Source organism: Muntiacus reevesi, chromosome 10 (assembly GCF_963930625.1).
Source record: "Muntiacus reevesi chromosome 10, mMunRee1.1, whole genome shotgun sequence".
Classification (NCBI taxonomy): domain Eukaryota; kingdom Metazoa; phylum Chordata; class Mammalia; order Artiodactyla; family Cervidae; genus Muntiacus; species Muntiacus reevesi.
In genome coordinates this window covers 2,527,199-2,551,903 of record NC_089258.1, presented here as the reverse complement: position 1 = coordinate 2,551,903, position 24,705 = coordinate 2,527,199, and the positions used below count along the sequence as shown (strand labels likewise).

At 43.6% G+C, this 24,705-nt stretch overlaps 1 protein-coding gene and 1 pseudogene across 2 annotated transcripts in view; both read right to left on the bottom strand.

The window, feature by feature from the left end:
• Window positions 1-2,899: 2,899 nt before the first annotated feature.
• LOC136176874 (centrin-4 pseudogene) lies at window positions 2,900-3,229 on the bottom strand (annotated as a pseudogene).
• A 16,850-nt stretch (window positions 3,230-20,079) lies between these two features.
• Window positions 20,080-24,705, bottom strand: part of SLC39A14 (solute carrier family 39 member 14) — a 48,010-nt gene continuing 43,384 nt past the window's right edge. For both annotated transcript variants that reach the window (XM_065901483.1, XM_065901484.1), the window contains one exon: window positions 20,080-23,306. In XM_065901483.1, the coding sequence (XP_065757555.1) occupies window positions 23,160-23,306 (147 nt within the window). In that variant the 3' untranslated portion in view covers window positions 20,080-23,159. The remainder of the gene's footprint in view (window positions 23,307-24,705) is intronic.

The window sequence follows — 24,705 nt, the reverse complement described above, 5'->3', positions numbered from 1 at the left end:
CCTCCCTTCCCTCGGGGTCTCCCCTCCAACTCTGTCTCAGCTTGATCCAGCTCCTTCCCACAGCTTCCCTCCCCCCAGTCACCACACCCATTTAAACCCCTGGTTTAAGCTGTCACATTTGTCGAGAGCACTTAGTATAGTGAGGACGATCGCGTGCATCCTAGTTCTAATCTAGTAGTGGGAGGTGGAGGGCGGTGGTTTCAGAGTGGGTGGATAGGAGCCCCCCACACACACCCCGCCACGTCCCACAGCCTCCTGGCTTCCTTTGCACTTGTCAGAGAGGGGACCGCAGCCCCCTCAGCGAGTCCTTGGGCCAGACCTCTTCTGTGCCTGCAGCTGACCTGTAAGTTCTGCGCGCCACCCACACAGCTGGAAGCAACCCTTCCCCTTTGACACAGTGACACAGTACCTGCCTCCCCCCTCATTCTTACCGTGGAAAACGATGGGCAAGTCTCCGTAGAGTCTTAATAATCTGGCTCATCTCTAGGTCAAAGACTGACCTTTTCTCTCCTTGAATTGCAAGCCTAGTATAGAAAGTGTTTTCTAGTATAGTGCCTGGCAAAGACAAAAGTCTTTTAGTCCTGATGGTGAAATGTTAATGGAGAAAGCAATGGCACCCCACTCCAGTACTCTTGCCTGGAAAATCCTACCAGGCTCCTCCGTCCATGGGATCGCACAGACTCGGACACGACTGAGCGACTTCACTTTCACTTTTCACTTTCATGCATTGGAGAAGGAAATGGCAACCCACTCCAGTGTTCATGCCTGGAGAATCCCAGGGATGGGGGAGCCTGTTGGGCTGCCGTCTATGGGGGTCGCACAGAGTCGAAGTGACTTAAATGCACGACTGAAGTGACTTAGCAGCAGCAGTGGAATGTTAAAACTGGGATCCAAGGAAGGGAAACCGATCTTAACAATCACTGTGGTGGCCAGTGAGTAGTCTTAAGTGGCTCTGTACATTTAAAGTAAATACAACAAATATTTATTTCCTCAGGTGTACTAGCCACATTTGAAGCATTCAGTAACTACATGTGGCTAATGACTATCTAATTGGATGTGGTCCAATAAAATCTAATGCAAAGAACCGTCCCACTGGAAAAAACCCTGATGCTGGGAAAGGTTGAAGGCAAGATGAGAGGAGGGCACAGAGGATGAGACAGATGGTTCCTTGGCATCACTGACTCAATGGACATGAATCTGAGCAAACTCTGGAAGATAGTGAAGGACAGGGAGACCTGGTGTGCTGTAGTCCTTGGGGTCTCAGAGTCAGACACAACTGAGCAACTGAACAAGCACAACGGACTAGGACACTTCCATCATCGCAGAAAGTTCTTTTGGACAGCTCCCAGCTAAAGATTATAAAGGTTAACCCAAATCTCCTTTAATATAGATTTATGCAATGGGACCAACCTAGACAGCATATTAAAAAGCAGAGACATTACTTTGCCAACAAAGGTTCATCTAGTCAAAGGGAGAAGGGGACCAACAGAGGATGAGATGGCTCGATGGCATCACCAACTCAATGGACGTGAGCTTGAGTAAACTCTGGAAGTTGGTGATGGACGGGGAAGCCTGGCATGCTGCAGCCTATGGGGTGGCAACGAGTCGGTCATGAGTGAGCAGCTGAACTGAACTGACGGATGTAATGGGAGGTGGTCTGGGCGTATGCCCTAGAGTCAGAGCCTGAGTCATGCTTTGCAGGTGTTTTAATTGGAGGTGAATTGCTTTACACTGGGGTACTAGTTTCTGCGGTACAAGGGAGTGAGTGAGCCGGCGGTGTGCATACAGGCATCCCTTCCCGCTGGCGCCTGCCTCCCACCCGGCTCCCCCGTCCACCCCCCAGGCCATGGTGTGTGAGCAGGAGCAGAGCTCCCTGCGCTGAGCAGCGACCCCCACTAGCCGTCTGCCTCACACATGGCGGTTGTGATCTCAGTTCAGGCCACCCTCCTCGTCCCACCTGCATCCGCATGTCCCTTCTGTGCAGTCCGTCTCCATTCCTGCCTGTACCTTGCAGTTTTGACCTAAAGGCAACTCACGGCAATTCTAGCAAGGCAGGAGCACTTCAGGAGCCAGACGGATTTCGGTTCTGTGTTCCTGGGTCTTGATTTCAGGCTTTCACCAGAGAGAATTGTTCAGAGATTCTGAGGAAGTTCTTCAACTATGAAGTAACCAGAGCTCCATGCCTCTATCAAACAGAGCAACTTTCTAGTGGTCAAAAATAAATTGGTTCTTGCAGCATAGTAGAGGCTGAAATTCATCTAGAAGAATGTACACAAGATGACCACAAGAGTTTAAGAAAACACTGGAAACCAACGTGAAGAGATGGTTATTCAGTAATAGCAGTGGGGAAAGGAACCAGCTATCTGGATCTCAGATATATCTTCGCCCGCTTTTGTTTGTTTGTTGACTTGTTTTCTTTGGTTTTTGGTCACACTGGGCGTCATGCAGGATCTTAGTTCCCTGACCAGGGATCAAACACATGCCTCCTGCAGTGAAAGTGCAGAGTCTCAACCACTGGACTGAGCTGTGGAAGTCCTTGGATCTCAAAATGGAGCCACATTTTAACACCAAACTTCATAAGTCATAAATATGAGAATTAAATCAAGGTGCTATTTTTTTTACATAGAAAATTGGAAAATATTTTTATTTTTATTTTCATAGTTTAAGGAAGTCACTACATTTTATTTCTTGATGTTATAGATTTAACAATATATTGGTAGCAACATGTAACTTCTCACATGGATTAGACATCCAGAGACCAGTTTATGTATATAAACTTAAACACTGAAAATGAATACATTCAGCTATTATGGAACTTACAACAAATACAAACTTGTTAACAACTTTCCCGAAAGCACAAAAGACAGTATTAATAAAGAGTGGTCTTTTACATCATTTTTTAAAATTCTGCCTTGTTTTTTTCTCCATCCCCATCATGATCAGCCTCATCAAGCATTTTCTGAAGTTCATCATCTGTTACATCTTCCCCTCGTTCCTTGGCAACCCCCTCGATATTGTTCAGTGACGTACTTCCTGTATCATCATCATCAAATAATTTGAAAGTCTTCACTATTTCTTCTTTTTCATCCTTTTCACTCATTTTTACACTCATCATAGCAAAAAATTCTTCAAAACTAGTGGTGCCAATTCCTTCTTTGTCAGTTTCAGCTATCATCATTTTAATTTCTTCTTTCTTTGGCTCAAATCCTAAGGCCCGCATTGCAATCATGTCTCCAAAAGGCGCCCCCAGCCGGGACCTCCCAGCTTTACCTGCCAGCCAAGCTGCCCAACAGTAGCGCACTGCCCATCAGAAATTTGGAAAATATTTTTAAAAGGTGATACTGTTGGTAGTACATCATGAGAAACGCTGGGCTGGAGGAAGCACAAGCTGGAATCAAGATTGCTGGGAAAAATATCAATAACCACAGATATGCAGATGACACCGCCCTTATGGCAGAAAGTGAAGAACTAAAGAGCCTCTTAATGAAAGTGAAAGAGGAGAGTGAAAAAGTTGGCTTAAAGCTCAACATTCAGGAAACTAAGATCATGGCATCGTTTCACGGCAAATAGATGGGAAAACTGTGGAAACCGTGGCTGACTTTATTTTTCTGGGCTCCAAAATCAGTGCAGATGGTGATTGCAGCCATGAGTTATGACCAACCTAGACAGCATATTGAAAGGCAGAGACATTACTTTGTCAACAAAGGTCTGTCTAGTCAAGGCTACGGTTTTTCCAGTAGTCATGTATGGATTTGAGAGTTGGACTATAAAGAAAGCTGAGTGCTGAAGAATTGATGCTTTTGAACTGTGGTGTTGGAGAAGACTCTTGAGAGTCCCTTAGACTGCAAGCAGATCCAACTGGTCCATCCTAAAGATTAGTCCTGAATATTCATTGGAAGGACTCATGCTGAAGCTGAAACTCCAATACTTTGGCCACCTGATGTGAAGAGCTGATTCATTTGAAAATACCCTGATGCTGGGAAAGATTGAGGGCAGGAGGAGAAGGGGACGACAGAGGATGAGATGGTTGGATGGCATCACCAACTCAATGGACATGGGTGTGGGTGGACTCTGGGAGTTGGTGATGGACAGGGAGGCCTGGCGTGTTACGGTTCATGGGGTGGCAAAGAGTCGGACATGACTGAGCGAGTGAACTGAACTGAACTGTTGGTAGAGTTATAAATTAGCACAATTTCTCTGGAAAGGAATTTGGCAGTATCAATCAAAGAAGATATATGTATGGCCAATGAGAAGACTCAATATTATTAGTCATGAGGGGAATACTGAGATACCATTTTACTAACCTAGAAGAGCTGAAATTAGAACTTCCCTGGTGGTACAGTAGGTAAGAATCCACCTCTAATGCAGGGGACACAGTTTCAATCCCTAGATCCAGGAAGATCCCACACGCTGAGGGGCAACTGATCCCATGCACTACAGCTACTGGAGCTGTGTGCTACAACTGCTGAAGCCCACGCACCCTTACGCCTGTGCTCTGCAACCATAGAAGCTGCCACAATGAGAATTCCATGCACCACAACGAAGAGTAACTCCTGCTCATCACAACTAGAGAAAGCCTGCATGCAGCAATGAAGACCCAGTGCAACCAAAAATCAAAAATTAAAAGCTGAAATTAAAAACTCTCAACATGTAAGTGTTGGCAAGGCTGGGAGCAACTGGAACTCTGCTGCATTGCTGGTGGTAGAGTAAAATGCTGCAACTACTTAGGAAGTTTGTTATAAAAGTTAAATATACACCTACAGTATCACTCAGTAATTCTACTCTTGGGTATTTTACCCAACAGCCATAATAACCCAGCAAAAGTACCCAATACTACTCGGATAATAAAAAGAAAATAATTAATGAAGTATGTAACAGTGTGGATGAATCTTAAAAACATTATGGTGAACAAAAGAGGCAAGATACCAGGACTTCCCTAGGGGTCCAATGGCTAAGACTCTATGCTCCCAATGCAGGGGTTTCAGGTTCAATTCCTGGTCAGGGAACTAGATACCACATGCTGCAACTAAGAGTTTGCATGCCTGCAACTGAGAAGATTCTACATGCCTGCAGCTAAGACCCAATGCAGCCAAATAAATTTTTAACGAAGAAGCAAGACATGAGATAGACACTATATGATTTCATTTGCATAGGAAAATGGTTAAATGAAGTATGACACTGGATGGAACATTATACTTTATGAAAAATCATACTTTATGTGGAAAGAGATTTGACATCATGAGAAAAATCTCAGGAGATAATAAGCGAAAAAGTATAGTATGGACTCCATGTTATTAACAAACGAGCTAATGTCTGCATGAAAAGGCTAGAAAGAAGTGTTAATATAGTCATTCATTCAATAAATACTAATTAAATATCATCTATGCCAGGTACTGTGCTGGGCAGTAGGGAGACAGTGATGAACTGAAATCAACACAGTTCATACCACCATGAAGCATTAGCTGATGATGAAAAGATGTTAACAGTAGCCATCTCTTGGTGGCATGATTAAGAGTCACCTATATAAAAATAAGAGGAAAAAAAAGAGAAAAGAGTCACAAAAACGAACCATAATTTTCCCTGTTTTCCAGATTTTCTATGGTAAGAAATTATTACTTTGTAACTAGGAGAAAACAAATTTTAAGTGCTCTTTGCTTTCAAAGGCCTGTTGTCTGTGCCTATTTCCAGTAGCATTAAGTGTTTTATTTGGAGAACTTTCTGAGAAACTTCTCTGATCAAAACAAACAAAACATCTAGTACCACTCAGTGAAAAAGAAAAACTCTAAGTTCCCTTCGAAAACAATTTTTTTAAATAAATAAGGCTTTAATGTACTGGTGGTGGTGGTATTGTTTTTAGTCATCATATTAGTAGCTCCTGGCAACAACTGTAGAGTTCTATTTCATTCACCTGTACATCTACCCACCTGGCCATGGTCACATGCATCTTCATTTCATTGATGGATTTGATTCTTTCCTTTTACTTTCTGCATTGGTCAAAATTGACTAAATATTTAAAACTACCAAGATTCATGCTTAATTGGCAATCCTACTAATTTCTTCAAATCTAGGTTTCCATGTTACAGGGCCTATGAGACTTGTTTTATTTCCTTATGAAACTCCCTAAGGACTTCATAAATCTTAATTAATGACTAACTCATTTGAGAAATAATTATGAATGGTTTTAATTTAACAAAAGCACAAGGAAACCTAGTTTCCACTGTTGTATAAAAGTAACCTGGCTTTAGTTTCTGTATGAAGCCATTAAATATTAAACTTCTGTGTTAAATGCTGGCAAGAGAACTGCAGAATATTTTTAAAATGAATAAAATGAGCACTTCTAAAATAGCAACACAGAGTAAAAGGTATTTTATAGTGTATAATTTGTAATTTTATATGAAAAGCACTTCTTAAATGTTTTTATTAGTAATACATATGATATGGACATCACATACTAATATTTCATTTATCTCTTTCTATATGAGTGCATTTGGGCTTCCCAGGCAGGAGATGTGGATTCAATCCCTGGGTCGGGAAGATCCCCTGGAGAGAAAATGGCAACCCACTCCAGTATTCTTGCCTGGGAAATCTCATTGAAGAGGAGGCTAGCCGGGGTCTAGTCCATGGGGTCACAAAGAGTCAGACACTGAACACACACGCATGAGTGCATTTAACTTTGATTACATTACCTTGGCATGAATACCCCCCCACACCAACAGTCGAGGTCTAAACAAAATTAGCAAATTTATATTTAAAAAAAATTTTTTTTTTTTTTTTTGCAATTGGAAAAACATGACCCAAAGGAACATTCTACCCATCATAACGTGATATGAAAGCAGTAATCTCTGTAGACATGTGAAAAGTGAAAAGCGTTAAGGAAAGTTTTGCTTGTCTGGTGTGCTGCAGTTCATGGGGTTGCAAAAAGTCAGATACAACTTAGCGACTGAACAACAACAAATATATATTTAAGGTTAATATTCAGGTCATTTGGGGGGTAAATGTGCAAGCCTCTGAAGTGTGTTACCCCTTGGTCTTCCTGGGAGAACCCACTACTATAACTGTAGCAGGATTAGGGACCCCCCCAAAGTTGCCATTACCCATGATTACTTTTGTTTAAATTATGACAAAACAGGAAAAGATGGTAACAGTCATTACTGGCTACACAATACAGTACAGTCTAGGAGAAGAGAATTTAATACCTCTCTCATCGCTGGACTCCAGCATTCCACAGGTGAGAGATGCCACAGGTAAACGTCAGGGGCATTCATCAAGTTGCTTGGGCCAAAAATTTACAGTGGGAGGCAGGGAGAGGGGGAGGCCAGTCTTCACATCACGTCCTATAAACTTACACCCCCTACAGTCCATTTCCCATACAACAGACCCTTCTCAACTAAAAACAAACCTGATTTTTATTTCTCTGCTTAAAACCCTCAAGTGTCTCTTTTTCTAAAAGTGGTCTACTTCTTAGTAGACTTCTGTCTAATTTGTTGATCTCAGCTCAACCCTCTTCCCCTCCATCCACTACATTTCAGACCTAGTGGCCTTATACGGGATATACTGCAATTTATACAAATAGCCTCAAGCAGACCAAGTTCATTTCTGTCCCAGAGCTCTTGCGTTTCCTGAATATTCATTGAAAGGACTGATGCTGAAGCTGAAGCTCCAATACTTTGGCCACCTGATGTGAAGAGCTGACTCATTGGAAAAGACCCTGATGCTGGGAAAGATTGAAGGCAAAAGGAGAAGGGGGCAGCAGAGAATGTTAGACAGCATTACCGACCCAATGGACATGAATTTGAGCAAACTCCAGGAGACAGTGAAGAACAGAAGAGGCTGATGTGCCAGGTTGCAAAGAGTCAGACATGACTTAGCAGCTGAACAACAACAAAATTGCTCAGAACATTCTTTTCCTAGATCTTCACAAGGCTGCCTCCTCATTACTCTCAACTCAGGTGCATCTCCTGAAGGCTGGCCTTCCCTAACCACTGTACTACCTAAAGCTAGAACACCCCTCCACTCTCTGCCTCATTTCCTAAATTAGTTTATCTGTAGCATGTCTGCTGTCACTTCTTAAGGGGGGTATCTTTGTCTGTCTTGTTCACTGCTATTACGTTGTCATGCTGACCCTGGCCTGAGGTTGGAGGTTAATAATTTGTTGAATTCATGAATATCTTCTTACTCTGGCCCTAAGCAGAAGTTCTTAACTTGTGGTACAGGGATTTCAAATCATTCCCTCCCCATATAGCTCCCAATTATAAGTGAAATCAAGGTATTGAGTTTATTTTTAAGTGCTTTGGGGTGTGTGTGAGAAGTGTATAGGAAAGCATTTATTTTTCATTTTCTTGAAGGAATCCAGACAACAAAATGTTAATGATCACTGATACAGAGTTTTAATTTACAAAGCACTGTCCCTTTAAAAAAAAATTCTTTTTTTGGCCACCCTGCATGATGGAACCTGAGCCCCCTGCAATGGAGAGTCTTAAACCACTGGACCATCAGGGAAGTCCCTAAAGTTTCTTACACATTTAGTTCTCTTACATTTATGCAGATAGACAGTATAGAAATGATCTTTTCTACCTTGTAGATAAAGTCATTGAGGTGTGGAGATATTAAACAAATCAGAGTTTGCATAGCCAGTCAATAACAGAATTGACACAAATCCATTCTTCTGGACTCAAAATACTTTGCCCTGTTGGCTGAAGACCAAGACAGAATCCACTCTTGCTTAACATCATTTGCTTCCAAAAGCATCAAACCTAAACATTTTTCTAACAGCTTTTTTATTTAAACTAGTTTATAAGGCTGCATTAAAATTTTCAATGAAAATAATTATTAGCTAGATCAAGGCAGTTTTTTTCAAGCAAAAATTTAATGTATGGACCAAGGAATGCAAAACAGTTTTCCATTAGGTTAAGTGGAACATAACTGAGGAAGTAGCTTTGCAAGGATAAATATAACAAATGAAAATAATGTTGAGATCTTTAATGTTTAGATTTTATCTACCCTTTCAGTTAGGATGCACAACTGAACCATCTTTCCTAAAAAATCAATTTAATCTACTTTTTTAAAAAAAAGTTAGGTTTCCCAGAAAAGAAAAATCTAAATTTAATCTCTTTCCTTTCTGCTCATGCAGTTTTCAAGAGGAATGGGATGGAGGGACCTACATTATTTGGATTAAACCATGTACATTTGGGGCAAAGACATTTCTCCTCAAGGGCGATGCCTGTGTAATAACTGATATAGGAAAAGAATCTAAGAAAGAACGGCTGTATGTATATGTATAACTGATTCACTTGGCTGTGCATGTGAAACTAACCCAACATTGTAAATTAACTATACTCCAATTTAAAAAAGTGGGGGCATGCCTGTAGGATACAACCAGACACCGGCTTCAAAAGAACTTCTTTCATTAACCTCAAGAACTTATGTGGAACATGCCACTTGAAAGAATCTCCTATTCTGGGAGGATACAGTAGATCAAAGAGAATTTTTTCCTTCCTTATGAGAATCTATAATTAAAGACCTAATCCTTTATTTTAAGGAAGAAAAAAAAAGTCCTCCTTTATTGAATTAGTTATTTTCCTCTCCTTAAAACGCACATGGTTAACGTCATGTTTTGGAAGGAATTTCCTTTTAACTGGCCTGAGTGTCAGTCTTAGATTTTGGTGCATTTAAAAATGTTAGCCTGGGTCTTTCTTGGTGGTCCATTAGACCCCCATCTTCCAATGCAGGGGGTGCAGGTTCAATCCCTGGTTGGGGAACTAAGATGCCACGTGCCTGGTGGCCAAATAAATAAAATAAAAAACGTTAGCCGAGCAGTGTGTGTTCCCGGCATCTTGGGACCTGTCACTTTCTTGGGACAATGTGAAGTCCAGCGCCCAGTCCCCGCCGCCAGCCAAGGCCCAGTTCCGTGCAGAACAAGGGTGGCAAGTGGAAGGACAGCCCTACTGAGGACGGCCTGTTACCCTTACTGGCAATCACATATGAAGCCTGAATCCATCTACTTACGGGCTGTGTCCACAGCTAGGTGCAGGCGGCAGCAACCACTGTATCCAGGATTCTCCACTGACGACAAGTTCAATTTCCACTTTGGGATCCAAGGGCCTCATGTGGGCAAATGCAGTTCCCACAGGGGTGGCATGAACACCAGTGGAGGCCTTATTGTGGTAGACTCTGATAACCATCGGGTTAACATCTTTTCTTCTGAGGGCAGGCTCAAGACAGAGATTGGACCAGGTGGCCTTGAGGGCCCCAAAGAAGTGGCCACAGAACCGATGGTGACAGGTCATGCAACTTAACCTTCTGGGCCCGTGGCAAGCTGGTTGGCCATTTCGGAGGCCGTGGAGCCACTAACCACTACTCTGCAGCACCTGTGGCCCAGGTGGTGAAGACTCTGCCTGCAATGCAGTTTAGACCTGGGTTCGATCCCTGGGTCGGGAGGATCCCCTGGAGAAGAGAACAGAAACCCATTCCAGTCTTCTTGCCTGGAGAATTCCATGGACAGAGGAGCCTGGCTATAGTCCATGGGATCGCAAAGAGTCAGACACAATTGAGCGACTAACACTTTCACTTTGTGAACAAGAATGCGAGTGTAGTGCTAGATCTCCGTAAGCGTTCCATGGAGGTGGACGCCCCTGGCAGAGTTCCTCTTCAGGTTGGCCTCCCATAGGAGGCAGTGGACCCTTCAATGCCTCCGTGGGGTTAGCTATGGACGCCAGTGGGAGCCCCCTTGTGGCTGACAGGGGGAGTGCAGCCTCTGGCCATTCCAAGGCTCTGGCTCTGTCCATTCCTTCTATCAAGTCTGCAGAGCCACTGCAACGCCACAGGGCCTGGCACGGACCACGGATGCCCGCGAGGCGGTGGCCTATGCTGCTGTCAAAGAACCTAATCAACATTCTATCATAGGAATGGAAGAGATTTATCTGAGCCACACTAAGGATGATAGCATGGAAGACAGCATCACAGATAACTCTGAAGAACTGCTCTGGAGAGATGGTTTTCAGCAGTTTTATATGTTGTCAGAACAAAGAGGGCATCCCTGGTGGTGCAGGCAGTAAAGACTCTGCCTGCAACTCGGGAGACCCAGATGCGATCCCTGGGTCGGGAAGATCCCCTGGAGAAGGGAATAGCGACCCACTCCAGTATTCATACCTGGTGAATTCCGTGGACAGAGGAGCCTGGCGGGCTACAGTCCATGAGGTCACAAAGAGTCAGACACAACTGAGCAACTAAAACACACACAGAGAACAAAGAGCACTCAACAAGTCAGGGATACATTCCTTCAAGGTTTTGTTTTGTTTAAAAAGCACATACAGAGCGAGTCAGTTTGACCTTGGCACCTGGGAAATGAGTTTTATCATTGATGGAATGTCAGCACTGGTGTCCCGGGAAGGGAGACGTTGAGTCTTTACTTTTCACATGGACATTCTTTCCTTTGGGTCAGTGTACCCTTTCCTTAATCATTAAAGCAGATGTACAATGTATGTTTGATATGCCACAAACAAGGCAGTTTTAGTTAGCATAAAATTCATGTTATGTCATGTGTAAGCCAGAATGACTTCCCCAGACTGCAATATGTGAATACTTTTTTTTTTATCACTGCTAATCAGAAATGGCAACCCACTCTAGTATTTTTGCCTGGGAAATCCTATCGACAGAAGAGCCTGGTGTGCTACAGTCCATGGGGTCACAGAGTTGGACAGGACTTAGCGACTAAACAACAACAAACCTCTGTTTTAAGGTCTATGCTACACTAGTGGCTGCACAGAGACCACGCCTAGTTCGTGCAGGGATATGCCTCGGGGTGACCAAACCAGAGGATCTGGCCAGGAGGTGGGCCACAAATCTGGCAGCACTGAATGTGGGCTGTGGGCATGGGTGCCCTCCCTTCCCCCATCTCCCAAACTCAGGGTTGCTCTTTATTTATTCTTTTCTTTCTCCTTTGACTGCACCATGCAGCATGCAGGATCTTAGTTCCTGCACTGGGAGTGCAGAACCTTAAGCACTGGACCATTAGGTGCATGTGTGCTAAGTTCCTTTAATCGTGTCCAACTCTTTGCCACCTTCTGGACTACAGCCCACCAGGCTCCTCTGTCCATGGGATTCTCCAGGGAAGAATAATGGAGTGGGTTGTCATTTCCTACTCCATGGAATCTTCCCAACCCAGGGATCGAACCCACATCTCTTATATATCTCACGTTGGTTCAGTTCAGTTCAGTCGCTCAGTCGTGTTCAACTCTTTGCGACCCCATGGACCGCAGCACACCAGGCCTCCCTGTCCATCACCAACTCCCGAAGTTTACCCAAGCCCATGTCCATCGAGTCGGTGATGCCATTCAGCCATCTCATCCTCTGTCGTCCCCTTCTCCTCCTGCCCCCAATCCCTCCCAGTATCAGGGTCTTTTCCAATGTGTCAACTCTTTGCATGAGGTGACCAAAGTACTGGAGTTTCAGCTTCAGCATCAGTCCTTCCAATGAACACCCAGGACTGGTCTCCTTTAGGATGGACTTGTTGGATCTCCTTGCAGTCCAAGGCACTCTCAAGAATCTTCTCCAACACCACAGTTCAAAAGAATCAATTCTTCAGCAGTCAGCTTTCTTTATAGTCCAACTTTCACATCCATACATGACTACTGGAAAAACCATAGCCTTGACTAGATGGACCTTTGCTGGCAAAGTAATGTTTCTGGTTTTTAATATACTGTCTAGTTTGGTCATAACTTTCCTTCCAAAGAATAAGTGTCTTTTAATTTCATGGCTGCAGTCACCATCTGCAGTGATTTTGGAGCCCCCCAAAATAAAGTAGCCACTGTTTCCACTCGTAGGCAGGTTCTTTACTACTAGGGCCAGTCACCTGGGAAGCCCACTAGGTAAGTCCCTTTTTATTAAGTTCTTGCTTTAAGTGGGTGGGCCTAGACTGTAGTCTCAATGATGTGCACCTTCCTTACACATCTCCCCTGTCCCTTCCATGTGCTCCCCGCCACCAGGTTGGGGCCAGAACAGCCTTTCACTCCAGGTCTGGTTGTCTGCCTACCACCCCCTACACAGACAGTGATAGCAATACCCCATCACTCCTATTCAATGACTTCACACACACACAAAGTCAAATACAGGATGATATATGCTTTAAGAGCACATTTCATTTAGAATCAGTTCATCAAAGATTTCTTTTCAATATGTTATTTGAGATTCCTTGTTTCAGAGACTCAGCACATGTTTCTGGGCTCCTTATGGGGGGAAAAAACTGTAAAAGATGTATGAAAGGATTGATCATGGTTCACAAAAAATGGCAGAGAAAACAAAAGAAAAACCTACAAAACACTTGAAATGTATGGAGACTTGTTATGTTTTTGTGACATTTTATGTTATGCTTATGTATGAATGTTATGATGGATGCACATTTATGTTGTTTCCGGTCATAAAAAAGGGACATTTTGAAAACAAATTTTCTTTTCAGGAGCTTCTCCTTGGAATTTCTTGATCGCTTTCTTTTAATGTGTATACTTATAAAAACCTCTGTGGATTATTGCCTGAGTTAATTCTTAGGCAACCTCAGGAGATAAGCAAACCACAGATGGAGAAAAAAAATTCAGAATCTAATGGGAGAAAGAACTCCTTCTTGGCTTCTGATTGCCAGAAGTAGAGCACTTTTGGATTACTCCTTAACTATAATTGATGCCACTGTTTCAGAATCCCACCCACTGCCAGGGTCAAAGATTGTCCTTATACAGGAAGCAGAGTCTGTGAACTCCCTTCCTTCTTTTAAAACAAACCTTGAAGAGACATCTGGCAAGAACCGTGATGTTGGAGAGAAAAATATTTTGGGGCTGACAGCTCTAAACATACTTAGCTGAGAGCTGATACAGACCTGTGGATCTTTTCCAACAACCTTTTTTCCCCCTATTTAAATAGAATGGAATTCAGTTTATTTCAGAAGGATGGAAAGGATTCACTTCCTCTGGGATTCAAACCTGTCATCCCTGAGAAGTCCAGGTATATCACATTAGATCATTCTGTTCAGTTCACTCACTCAGTTGTGTCTGACTCTTTGTGACCCCATGCCTCCCTGTCCATCACCAACTCCCGGAGTCCACCCAAACCCATGTCCATTGAGTCGGTGATGCCATCCAACCATCTCATCCTCTGTCATCCCCTTCTCCTGCCCTCAATCTTTCCCAGGATCAGGGTCTTTTCAAATGAGTCAGCTCTTCGCATCAGGTGGCCAAAGCATTGGAGTTTCAGCTTCAGCATGAGTCCTTCCAATGAATATTCAGGACTAATCTCCTTTAGGATGGACCGGTTGGATCTCCTTGCAGTCCAAGGGACTCTCAAGAGTCTTCTCCAACACCACAGTTCAAAGCATCAATTCTTTGGTGCTCAGCTTTCTTTATAGTCCAACTCTCACATCCATATATGACCACTGGAAAAACTGTAACCTTGACTAGATGGACCTTTGTTGACAAAGTAATGTCTCTGCCTTTCAATATGCTGTCTAGGTTGGTCATAACTTTCCTTCCAAGGAGTAAGCATCTTTTAATTTCATGGCTGCAATCACCATCTGCAGTGATTTTGGAGCCCAGAAAAATAAAGTCAACCACTATTTCCCCATCTATTTGCCATGAAGTGATGGGACCTGATGACATGATCTTTGTTTTCTGAATCTTGAGCTTTAAGCCAACTTTGTCACTCTCCTCTCCTCTTTCACTTTCATCAAGAGGCTCTTTAGTTCTTCACTTTCTGCCATAAGGGTGGTGTCATCTGCATATCTGAGGTTATTGATATTTCTCTCAGCAATCTTGATTCCAGCTTGTGCTTCCTCCAGCCCAGCATTTCTCTTGATGTACTCTGCACATGTTAAATAAGCAGGGTGACAATACACAGCCTTGATATACTCCTTTTCCTATTTGGAACCAGTCTGTTGTTCCATGTCTAGTTCCAACTGTTGCTTCCTGAGCTGCATGCAGGTTTCTTAAGAGGCAGGTCAGGTGGTCTGGTATTCCCATCTCTTTCAGAATTTTCCACAGTTTATTGTGATCCACACAGTCAAAGGCTTTGGCATAGTCAATAAAGCAGAAATAGATGTTTTTCTGGAAGAATGTGAAAATCTTTAATAAAAGAGATGAGCATTTTGTTTTCCAGTAAGTCAAAAACGCTTTGTCAACATTTGGTGTCACTATTTCTCAAGACACATTTTTTTTCAAATCAGATCTCAGCATTACTGAATGGTAGAGACAAATGTGCAGAAGCAACTTGATAGGAGGGCATTCACCTTCCATCAAAAATGTCCTAAATGGCTTAGTTGATTAACAGTATTACAAAGAGATGGCTAAAATCAAAGTTTTAATCTTCTTAGTGACCTGTTTACTTTGCTCGGCTCTATCCTAGGTTGTTGTTTCATCACTAAGCTGTGTCTGACTCTTTTGCGATCCCAGGGACTGTAGCCCACCAGGCTCCTCTGTCCATGGGATTTCCCAGGCAAGAACACTGGAGTGGGTTGCTATTTCCTTCTCCAGGGATCTTCCTGACCCAGGGATCGAATCCCTATCTCCTGCATTGGCAGGTGGATTTTACCACTCACTAAGCCATCACAGAAGCCCACTCTATTTTATACTGGCCACAAATTCACCTCTCTCAAACTTCTGTTTCTAAAGAAGGACCAGGAAACAAGGAACTAGCAAAACCAACACCAAAGACAGTAAAAACATAACAGGAACTGCTGCCAGTGGATAAGGAGCCCTTCTATCAACACAAAGCTTGCAGGCATTCCATTTGATCTTCTCACTCATTCATTCCTACTGTGTGGCAGGTGCTGGAATCACAGAGAGAAAGCAGGTAGAGCCTCTGCCCAGAAGGAAGTCGGTGCATAAAGAACAAGCAGCCACAATGCAAGTCCAGTCACTGATAAGCTTAGGGAGGCATCAGTCCCCCCCGGGCAGGTGATCCAGAGGTGGCACAAGCCGAGGATGCAGTATCATTTTGAAAACTGCATCAGATGCTAGTCCAATACAGCTACTTAATGCAATTTAAAATTCCAATAGGAGCCACTTAATATATTATTCTTGAGTTTAAAAAAAAAAAGGAAGGACTAAGAAACAGGCATTTGGGAATTTCTATGTAGTAATAAGACAGCATCTTATTTTTTTTTTCCAAGTCTTTATTCAATTTGTTACAATATTATTTCTGTTTTATGTTTTCATTTTTTGACCATCAGGCATGTGGAATCTTAGCTACCAGACCAGGGATTGAACCTGCAACCCCTGCACTGGAAGGCAAAGTCTTAACCACTGGACTACCAGGGAAGTCCCTATCATTAGTTCTTTTACCCTACTGTTCACTTTTGTTGTTGAAGATTAATAACAGAACCTTGCTCTTTTGAATAAATTGGAGAAAGAGCAGATTTAGAATTTTAAATCTCATGACATAACTTTCCCCTGTGAGACATTCAGGAGACATGGTTTGAATGAACCAAGTATATTCTTCTGCTTCATTGACTACACTAAAGGTTTTGAGTGGATCACAACAAACTAGAAAATTCTTAAAGATATGGAAATACCAGACCACCTTACCTGCTTCCTGTGAAACCTGTATGCAGGTTAAGAAGCAACAGTTAGAACGGACATGGAACGATGGTCTGGTTCCAAATAGGAAAAGGAGTACGTCCAGACTCTATATTGTCACCCTGCTTATTTAACTTCTATGTAGAATACATCATTCGAAATGCTGGGCTGGATGAAGCACAAGTTGGAGTCAAGATTGCTGGGAGAAATATCAATAACCTCAGATATGCAGACACCACCACCCTTATGGCAGAAAGCAAAGAGGAACTAAAGAGCCTCTTGATGAAGGTGAAAGAGGAGAGTGAAAAAGCTGGCTTAAAACTCAACATTCAAAAAACTAAGATCATGGCATCCGGCCCCATCACTTCATGGCTAATAGATGGGGAAACAATGGAAACAGTGACAGACTTTATTTTCTTGGACTCCAAAATTATTGCAGATGGTGACTGCAGCCTTGAAATTAAAAAACGCTTGCTCCTTGGAAGAAAAGTTATGACAAACGTAGACAGCGTATTAAAAAGCAGAAACATTACTTTGCTGGCAAAGGTCCATATAGTCAAAGCTATGGTTTTCCCAGTAGTCACGTATGGATGTGAGAGTTCGACTATAAAGAAAGCTGAGCGCTGAAGAATTGATGCTTTTGAACTGTGGTGTTGGAGAAGACTCTTGAGAGTCCCTTGGACTTCAAGGAGATCAAACCAGTCAATCCCAAAGGAAATCAACCCTGAATCTTCATTGGAAGGACTGATGCTGAAGCTGAAACTCTTATACTTTGGCCACCTGATTCAAAGAGCTGAGTCGTTAGAAAAGACCCTGATGCTGGAAAAATAGAAGGTAGGAGAAGGGGATGACAGAAGATGAGATGATAGGATGGCATCACTGACTCAACGGACATGAGTTTGATCAAGCTCCGGGAGATAGTGAAGGACAGGGAAGCCTGGCATGCTGCAGTCCCTGGGGTCGCAAAGAGTCAGACACAACTGAGCAACTGAACAACAAATATTCTCCAAGTTTCAAATCATGGATTTGTATGAGTGAAAACAGTATGACAGAAAGTTCTTTTTAGGAGACACCGTCCATCACTGATAAAGTCATAGGCTCCATTAAAAGATAAGTTAATCATTTTAAAGTGAGCATGTTACACTATCTGAGGGTCCTTCTATTTTGTTGTTGTTGTTGTTGTTGTTGTTGTTTTTTCAGTGGGTTTTGTCATACATTGATATGAATCAGCCATAGAGTTACACGAATTCCCTATCCCGGTCTCCCATCCCACCTCCCTCTCCACCCGATTCCTCTGGATCTTCCCAGCCCAACAGCCCAACAGTCAAGCCCAACTTGACTCATGCCTCCCACCTGGGCTGGTGGTCTGTTTCACCACAGATAATATACATGCTGTTCTTTCGAAACATCCCACCCTCCCCTTCTCCCACAGAGTTCAAAAGTCTGTTCTGTACTTCTGCGTCTCTTCTTCTGCCCTGCATATAGGGCCATCGTTACCATCTTTCTAAATTCCGTATATATGTGTTAGTATACTGTAATGTTCTTTATCTTTCTGGCTCACTTCACTCTGTATAATGGGCTCCAGTTTCATCCATCTCATTAGAACTGATTCAAATGAATTCTTTTTAACGGCTGAGTAATATTCCATGGTGTATATGTACCACAGCTTCCTTATCCATTCGTCTGCTGATGGGCATCTAGGTTGCTTCCATGTCCTGGCTATTATAAACAGTGCTGCGATGAACATTGGGGTGCACGTGTCTCTTTCAGATCTGGATTCCTCGGTGTGTATGCCCAGAAGTGGGATTGCTGGGTCATATGGTAGTTCTATTTCCAGTTTTTTAAGAAATCTCCACACTGTTTTCCATAGTGGCTGTACTAGTTTGCATTCCCACCGACAGTGTAAGAGGGTTCCCTTTTCTCCACACCCTCTCCAGCATTTATTGCTTGTAGACTTTTGGATAGCAGCCATCCTGACTGGCATGTAATGGTACCTCTTTGTGGTTTTGATTTGCATTTCTCTGATAATGAGTGATGTTGAGCATCTTTTCATGTGTTTGTTAGCCATCTGTATGTCTTCTTTGGAGAAATGTCTGTTTAGTTCTTTGGCCCATTTTTTGATTGGGTCATTTATTTTTCTGGAATTGAGCTTCAGGAGTTGCTTGTATATTTTTGAGATTAATCCTTTGTCTGTTTCCTCATTTGCTATTATTTTCTCCCAATCTGAGGGCTGTCTTTTCACCTTACTTATAGTTTCCTTTGTTGTGCAAAAGCTTTTAATTTTCATTAGGTCCCATTTGTTTATTTTTGCTTTTATTTCCAATATTCTGGGAGGTTGGTCATAGAAGATCGTGCTGTGATTTATGTCAGAGAGTGTTTTGCCTATGTTCTCCTCTAGGAGTTTTATAGTTTCTGGTCTTACATTTAGATCTTTAATCCATTTTGAGTTTATTTTTGTGTATGGTGTTAGAAAGTGTTCTAGTTTCATTCTTTTACAAGTGGTTGACCAGTTTTCCCAGCACCACTTGTTAAAGAGGTTGTCTTTTTTCCATTGTATATCCTTGCCTCCTTTGTCAAAGATAAGGTGTCCATAGGTTCGTGGATTTATCTCTGGGCTTTCTATTCTGTTCCATTGATCTATATTTCTGTCTTTGTGCCAGTACCATACTGTCTTGATGACTGTGGCTTTGTAGTAGAGTCTGAAGTCAGGCAGGTTGATTCCTCCAGTTCCATTCTTCTTTCTCAAGATTACTTTGGCTATTCGAGGTTTTTTGTATTTCCATACAAATTGTGAAATTATTTGTTCTAGTTCTGTGAAAAATACCGTTGGTAACTTGATAGGGATTGCATTGAATCTATAGATTGCTTTGGGTAGAACAGCCATTTTGACAATATTGATTCTTCCAATCCATGAACATAGGCTCCATTAAAAGATAAGTTAATCATTTTAAAGTGAGCATGTTACACTATCTGAGGGTCCTTCTAAAGTGAAAGTGAAAGTCACTCAGTCGTGTCTAACTCTTTGCAACCCAGTATATGGAATTCTTCAGGCCAGAATACTGGAGTGGATAGCCGTTCCCTTCTCCAGGGGATCTTCCCAACCCAGGGATTGAACCCAGGTCTCCTGCATTGCAGGCAGATTCTTTACCAGCTGAGCCACCAGGGAAGCCCAAGAATACTGGAGTGGGTAGCCTATCCCTTTGCCAGTAGATCTTCCTGACCCAGGAATCAAACCGGGGTCTCCTGTATTGTAGGCGGAATCTTTACCAACTAAAGTGAAAGTGAAGTCGCTCAGTCGTGTCCGACTCTTTGCAACCCCGTGGACTGTAGTCCACCAGGTTACTCTGTCCATGGGATTCTCCAGGCAAGAATACTGGAGTGGGTTGGCCATTTTCTTCTACCCTCTCCAAATGTAAGCTGGACCAGCAAAAGGAAGCTTCATGTTAGTGAGACATCATCGCCACCTTGTGTTCAACAGTCTCCATTACACCTACCTTATTGCAAAAGATGACTCGGGATTCAATAGTTACAGAATATAGCTTTATTTATAGAATCTTACAAATAAAAACATTTACAGTCCACATAACTTAAGTTTATTTTATTTTCTAATTTATCTTCATAACACCTGAGTCATTTAAAAAAACACTGTGATGGAATTGCAGAACTGTAAAATAAAATATGAATAATAAAAAGCTAACTTCTCTCTTTTGCAAAAATCAGACAACCTTTTGTTTCTTTTTAAGCAGATTTCCAACATATTGCTATCTCCATATTACCATGTGGAAGAAGATTTACTAAAAACAGGTCTTAGGAGGCCATAAAAGAGCAGCTTTCTTTTTAAAACCCAGGGTGAAAGACCAGTGAAGGGGAGACCTAAGTTGACACTAGACACAAAAACCCTTGGGGGCAAGGAGAGCAGACCTGCAAGCCAGGGGGAGGGTGAGCAGCAGCAGAACCCCTCCTCTGGAGTCACGGCTCCTGCACGTTACACATACCTTCCTGGTTATCCTTAGGGAAAGGTGGTCCACAAGGGAGACGGGCTGAAGATGCTGATGCCAGACGTGAAAAAAGTCCTCAGAACTTGCTACTCCTCAGACTTCTGTGTACAAATGCTTGAAACAGCAAACCCAACACTTCAAAAAGAAACTGCCACATTTTCAATTCATGAGGCAAATCTGTTGCCATAGCAACAGGTAATCTGTTGCACAATGTGAGTGTCTCTACCCTTCCTAAGCTACAACTGGGACTGGCCTCTGGACCAATGACAGTTTGAAAAAAACTCCCCTCTGAGGCAGGTGTCTGTGAAAGGAAAGTCAGTTCTTAATATGGATGTGCACGAGAAGGGAAAACACCCTACTGGTCATTTTAGTTTTTTAATTTGCTCAAGGTTACATTTTTGGGCTCTTCTCCTAAAACTAGAAACCCACTAATGCTTACTTAGGATTCTACTCCACAAGTACCAGTGTCTGTAAGGAAGGACAGATCTACAGGGAATGCTAAAATTATCAAGTTAATTCATCCATGTAAATTAAGGGAAGCAAAATCATCTAGGGTCCTAAGGTTTGAGTGTTATTTCTTACTAGCTTCTGAAAGCAATCAGAAAAATGAAACAGAAGAGACAAAGATTCGTTTCAAAACAATTAACAGTGACAATAATAATGACGGTATAAAAAGTTAGATTCCAACATTCAAGGAATTGGTTCTTTGGTAAAAACTGGACCATAATCCTACCAGGGAGTCTGTCCTGACAGTACATCTAGAATCTTGAGAACTGAGTTTTCCTCCTCCTTCCCCCCATTCTCAAATCTATCCAAATCAACAGGCAAGATGAGAAAAACTTGTAAAGCATCACCAACGGTTTTCCTGCTCATGTTCAAGAATAGTCCCGGTCTGAGGGATGTTTCTCAAAGGAAAAAAGAAAGAAAGAAAAAAACCCAGAGTCGATGCTTTCAATTACTGTAGAGTGGAAAAGTTTTCCTGTCAGAACGGAAATGTGCTCGGGCGGTGGCGATGGACCAGTGCTGGTCAGCCACGCGCACAGGCCGGTCTGCGACCGCGGGCACCGCTGAGAAAGGCTTCTGGGGAGCTCGGCTCCCCAGAGTGGCTGAGGAATCTCACGTTATCAATATGATAATAAGACAGCAATTCACCTAGTGAACCTGGAGACGAGCTCCCCTCACAGCTGGAGCTCTGCGGAGACGGCTCCACAGGGCAAGCAGGTGACCCACGGTCACACACACACACACACACACACACACACACACACACACACGAGCTCTGCGGAGACGGCTCCACAGGGCAAGCAGGTGACCCACGGTCACACACACACACACACACACACACACACACACGAGGCTATCAACCCATTTTCTGAAGACAGTTATTGGCATAATTCATACTCAGCTCCATACAGGATCTGCCCTCTCTGGTGTGGGGTGAGGGCGGAAGGGGGACCCAGGTGGCTGCCACGGGAACTCTCGGGTCGCCTATTCTGTGAACCCCAAGGGCGCTCCCCTCCCAGCTCAGAGTCTACCATGCGTCCTGTTAGCTGCGGCATCAGTAAGTCCTAAAGGCTGCCTGCGCTGACTGCACCCCGCTCACCCTCGCCAAGAAGACCCCAAGCGGCACTCCCGTTCTGAAAGTCAACTCGTTGCTTGGCAGCAGGAGCTGTTGTCCAGGGAGGTGGATTTGTGCGGTCTCCCCTCCAACACGGGTGTCGTCACTGTGCTTAGAGTGTGCTGCCAGGGAGGCAGTGGAAACGCCTCTCAGGAGATGGGGGTGGGGGCTGAGGGGTGGGAATCGTAGCAAAGCCACTGGATTTCTCAGAGGTCTCTCTTCTCTGCCCTCCCGTGTCCTCCAGTGTTCATCTGAAAGCAGGGGAGTTTCAGGCAACACAAACTACTGGCTGCTCAGCTGGACAGCCACGAAACACCAGGTGCAGAACCGATTTTGGCCCAGGGTCCCAGTGGGGATAAGCGACCGTCCTGGCAAGACACACGCCCCTCGTCCATACACAGCAATCCTTGCCTCTCCTCCAGCCCTGCTCATCCGTTCCCAGCTCTGACTTCTCTTTGACAGAACAGGCAACCGAACAGACTGAAAATATAAGAGGGATTCCTGTCCTTTGTACTTTTGCTGTAAAAAAAACAGGCAAATTCACTTAAAAATGGGTCACCCTGAGGCCCAGGAAACACACTGAGACTTTATGAGCCCCAAACTGTAGATTCACCTCCTAGTATTTCTCACCAAGCTGTGAGCCCTGGCTCTCTTTCTGCATCACCTGGCCAAGGATTCAGAATGTCTCAGTGCTGGTTGGGAGAGAGAGTGGCCAAGGTAACCAGAGGGAAAAGTTAGGCTTGTCTTTCGAGCTGCGTTGAGAGGAGGAAAGGGGCAGAGGCACTACCGAGAGGCTGGTTTCCAGGGCAGCTTATTCCTTGGACAGAGCATTTTCAAAACCAGCTGACATTTGAATGTAGGAATAGAGTCCGTGTCACAGTTTTTAATAGAACTGCCTCTTCCGAAGTGCTTCCTGGATGAGGCGTCCTTGGGCCAGGGGTCGGGCAGCCCACGGCTGGACTGCCAACCCCGCTGGCTCCTGGCGGGGCCCTATCCGATCTGGATGTGTCCCGAGTACATGGTGAGGACCAGCATGATGCCAAAGCCGGTCAGGAGGCCCAGGTTCTGGATGACAAAGGGGATCAAGGAGCTGCCCTTGCGTTCATCCTCCTGGCTGACCTCGTTCATCTCAGGGAACTGGGAAGGAAAAGAGAACACGAGAGCTGCAGGTCCTTTAACTGCAGGACAATTCAGTGATATACACTATCGAATAATCATTACAATGTTTATCATTATTATATTTTTATGTGAAAATAGCACATCATTAGTGTATATGATTACTATAATAGCTATTATATATAATATTTAATCAAGACGCGTGCATGTCAGTTACTCAGGCATGTCTGACTCTGTGATCCCATGGAGTGTAGCCCACCATGTCCGTAGGATTTCCCAGGCAAGAATACTGGAGTGGGCTGCCATTTCCTTCTCCAGGGGATGTTCCCGACCCAGGGATTGAGCCACGTCTCCTGCATCAACAGGCAGATTCTTTTACTGCTAAACCACCAGGGTATCTTCTAGAACTTGAACATTATCACCTCTCTCCAAGGTGGTTGTCACTGCTTTACAGCTACGGAGGTGAGACAAAGTACTAAACGTATATGTAACCCTGGATGTGTTTAGCGGCTGGTTAAAAATAACCACTCTGATAGAACTGCCACTTGTTTGGGAAACTGAGCAACTGTAAGGGGCCAGAAAATGGAGCTAAGCATGGCAATGACTCAAGGTCTCCTGCAGCTGGCTAGCAAGGCAGGCATGCTCAGTCATGTGTGACTCTCTGTGGCCCCATGCACTGCAGCCCTACAGGCTCTTCTGTTCATGGGATTTCCCAGGCAAGAATACTGGAGTGGGTTGCCATTTCCGTCCCCAGGGGATCTTCCTGGCCCAAGGACTGAACAACAAGTATCTTAACCCATTGGCTGAGGATGGACCACGGTGGTAGGTACTCTCATCACCTCATCAAAAATACTACTTTTCAGGACTTCCCTGGTAGTCTAATGGTTAAGAATCTGCCTCCCAGTGCAGGGGACATGGGTTCCACCCCTGGTAGGGGAAGATCCCACATGCCTTTGAGCAACTAAGCCTGTGCTTCACAACTAGTGAGCCTGTGAACCCTAGGGCCTGTGCTCCACAACAAGTGAAGCAATGAGAAGCCCATGAACTGCAAGGAAGAGTAGCCTCGGCTCGCCACAACTAGAGAAAGCCTGCTTGTAGCAATGAAGACCCAGCGAAGCCAAAAATAAACAAACAAATGATTTTTTTAAAATAATACTTTCCAAGGATACAGAAAATAATGCATTCAAACATGCCAAAGAACATGTCATGCCCTTAAGGAAAGAAATCAACCTCGTTAGAGAAAAAGCTGCAACAAATCAGTATTAAAGTAGCAAACTCAAACAGACATTAGTGGGCACAGTACAATGTACACTTTCAGACCCTGCTAATAATGTAAAGGAAGGTTAAGCTGTTCTAGAAAGCAATTTGGCAACACACATTAAAACCTCAAACTAAAGCAGCCTTTCTGAGCCCATGATTC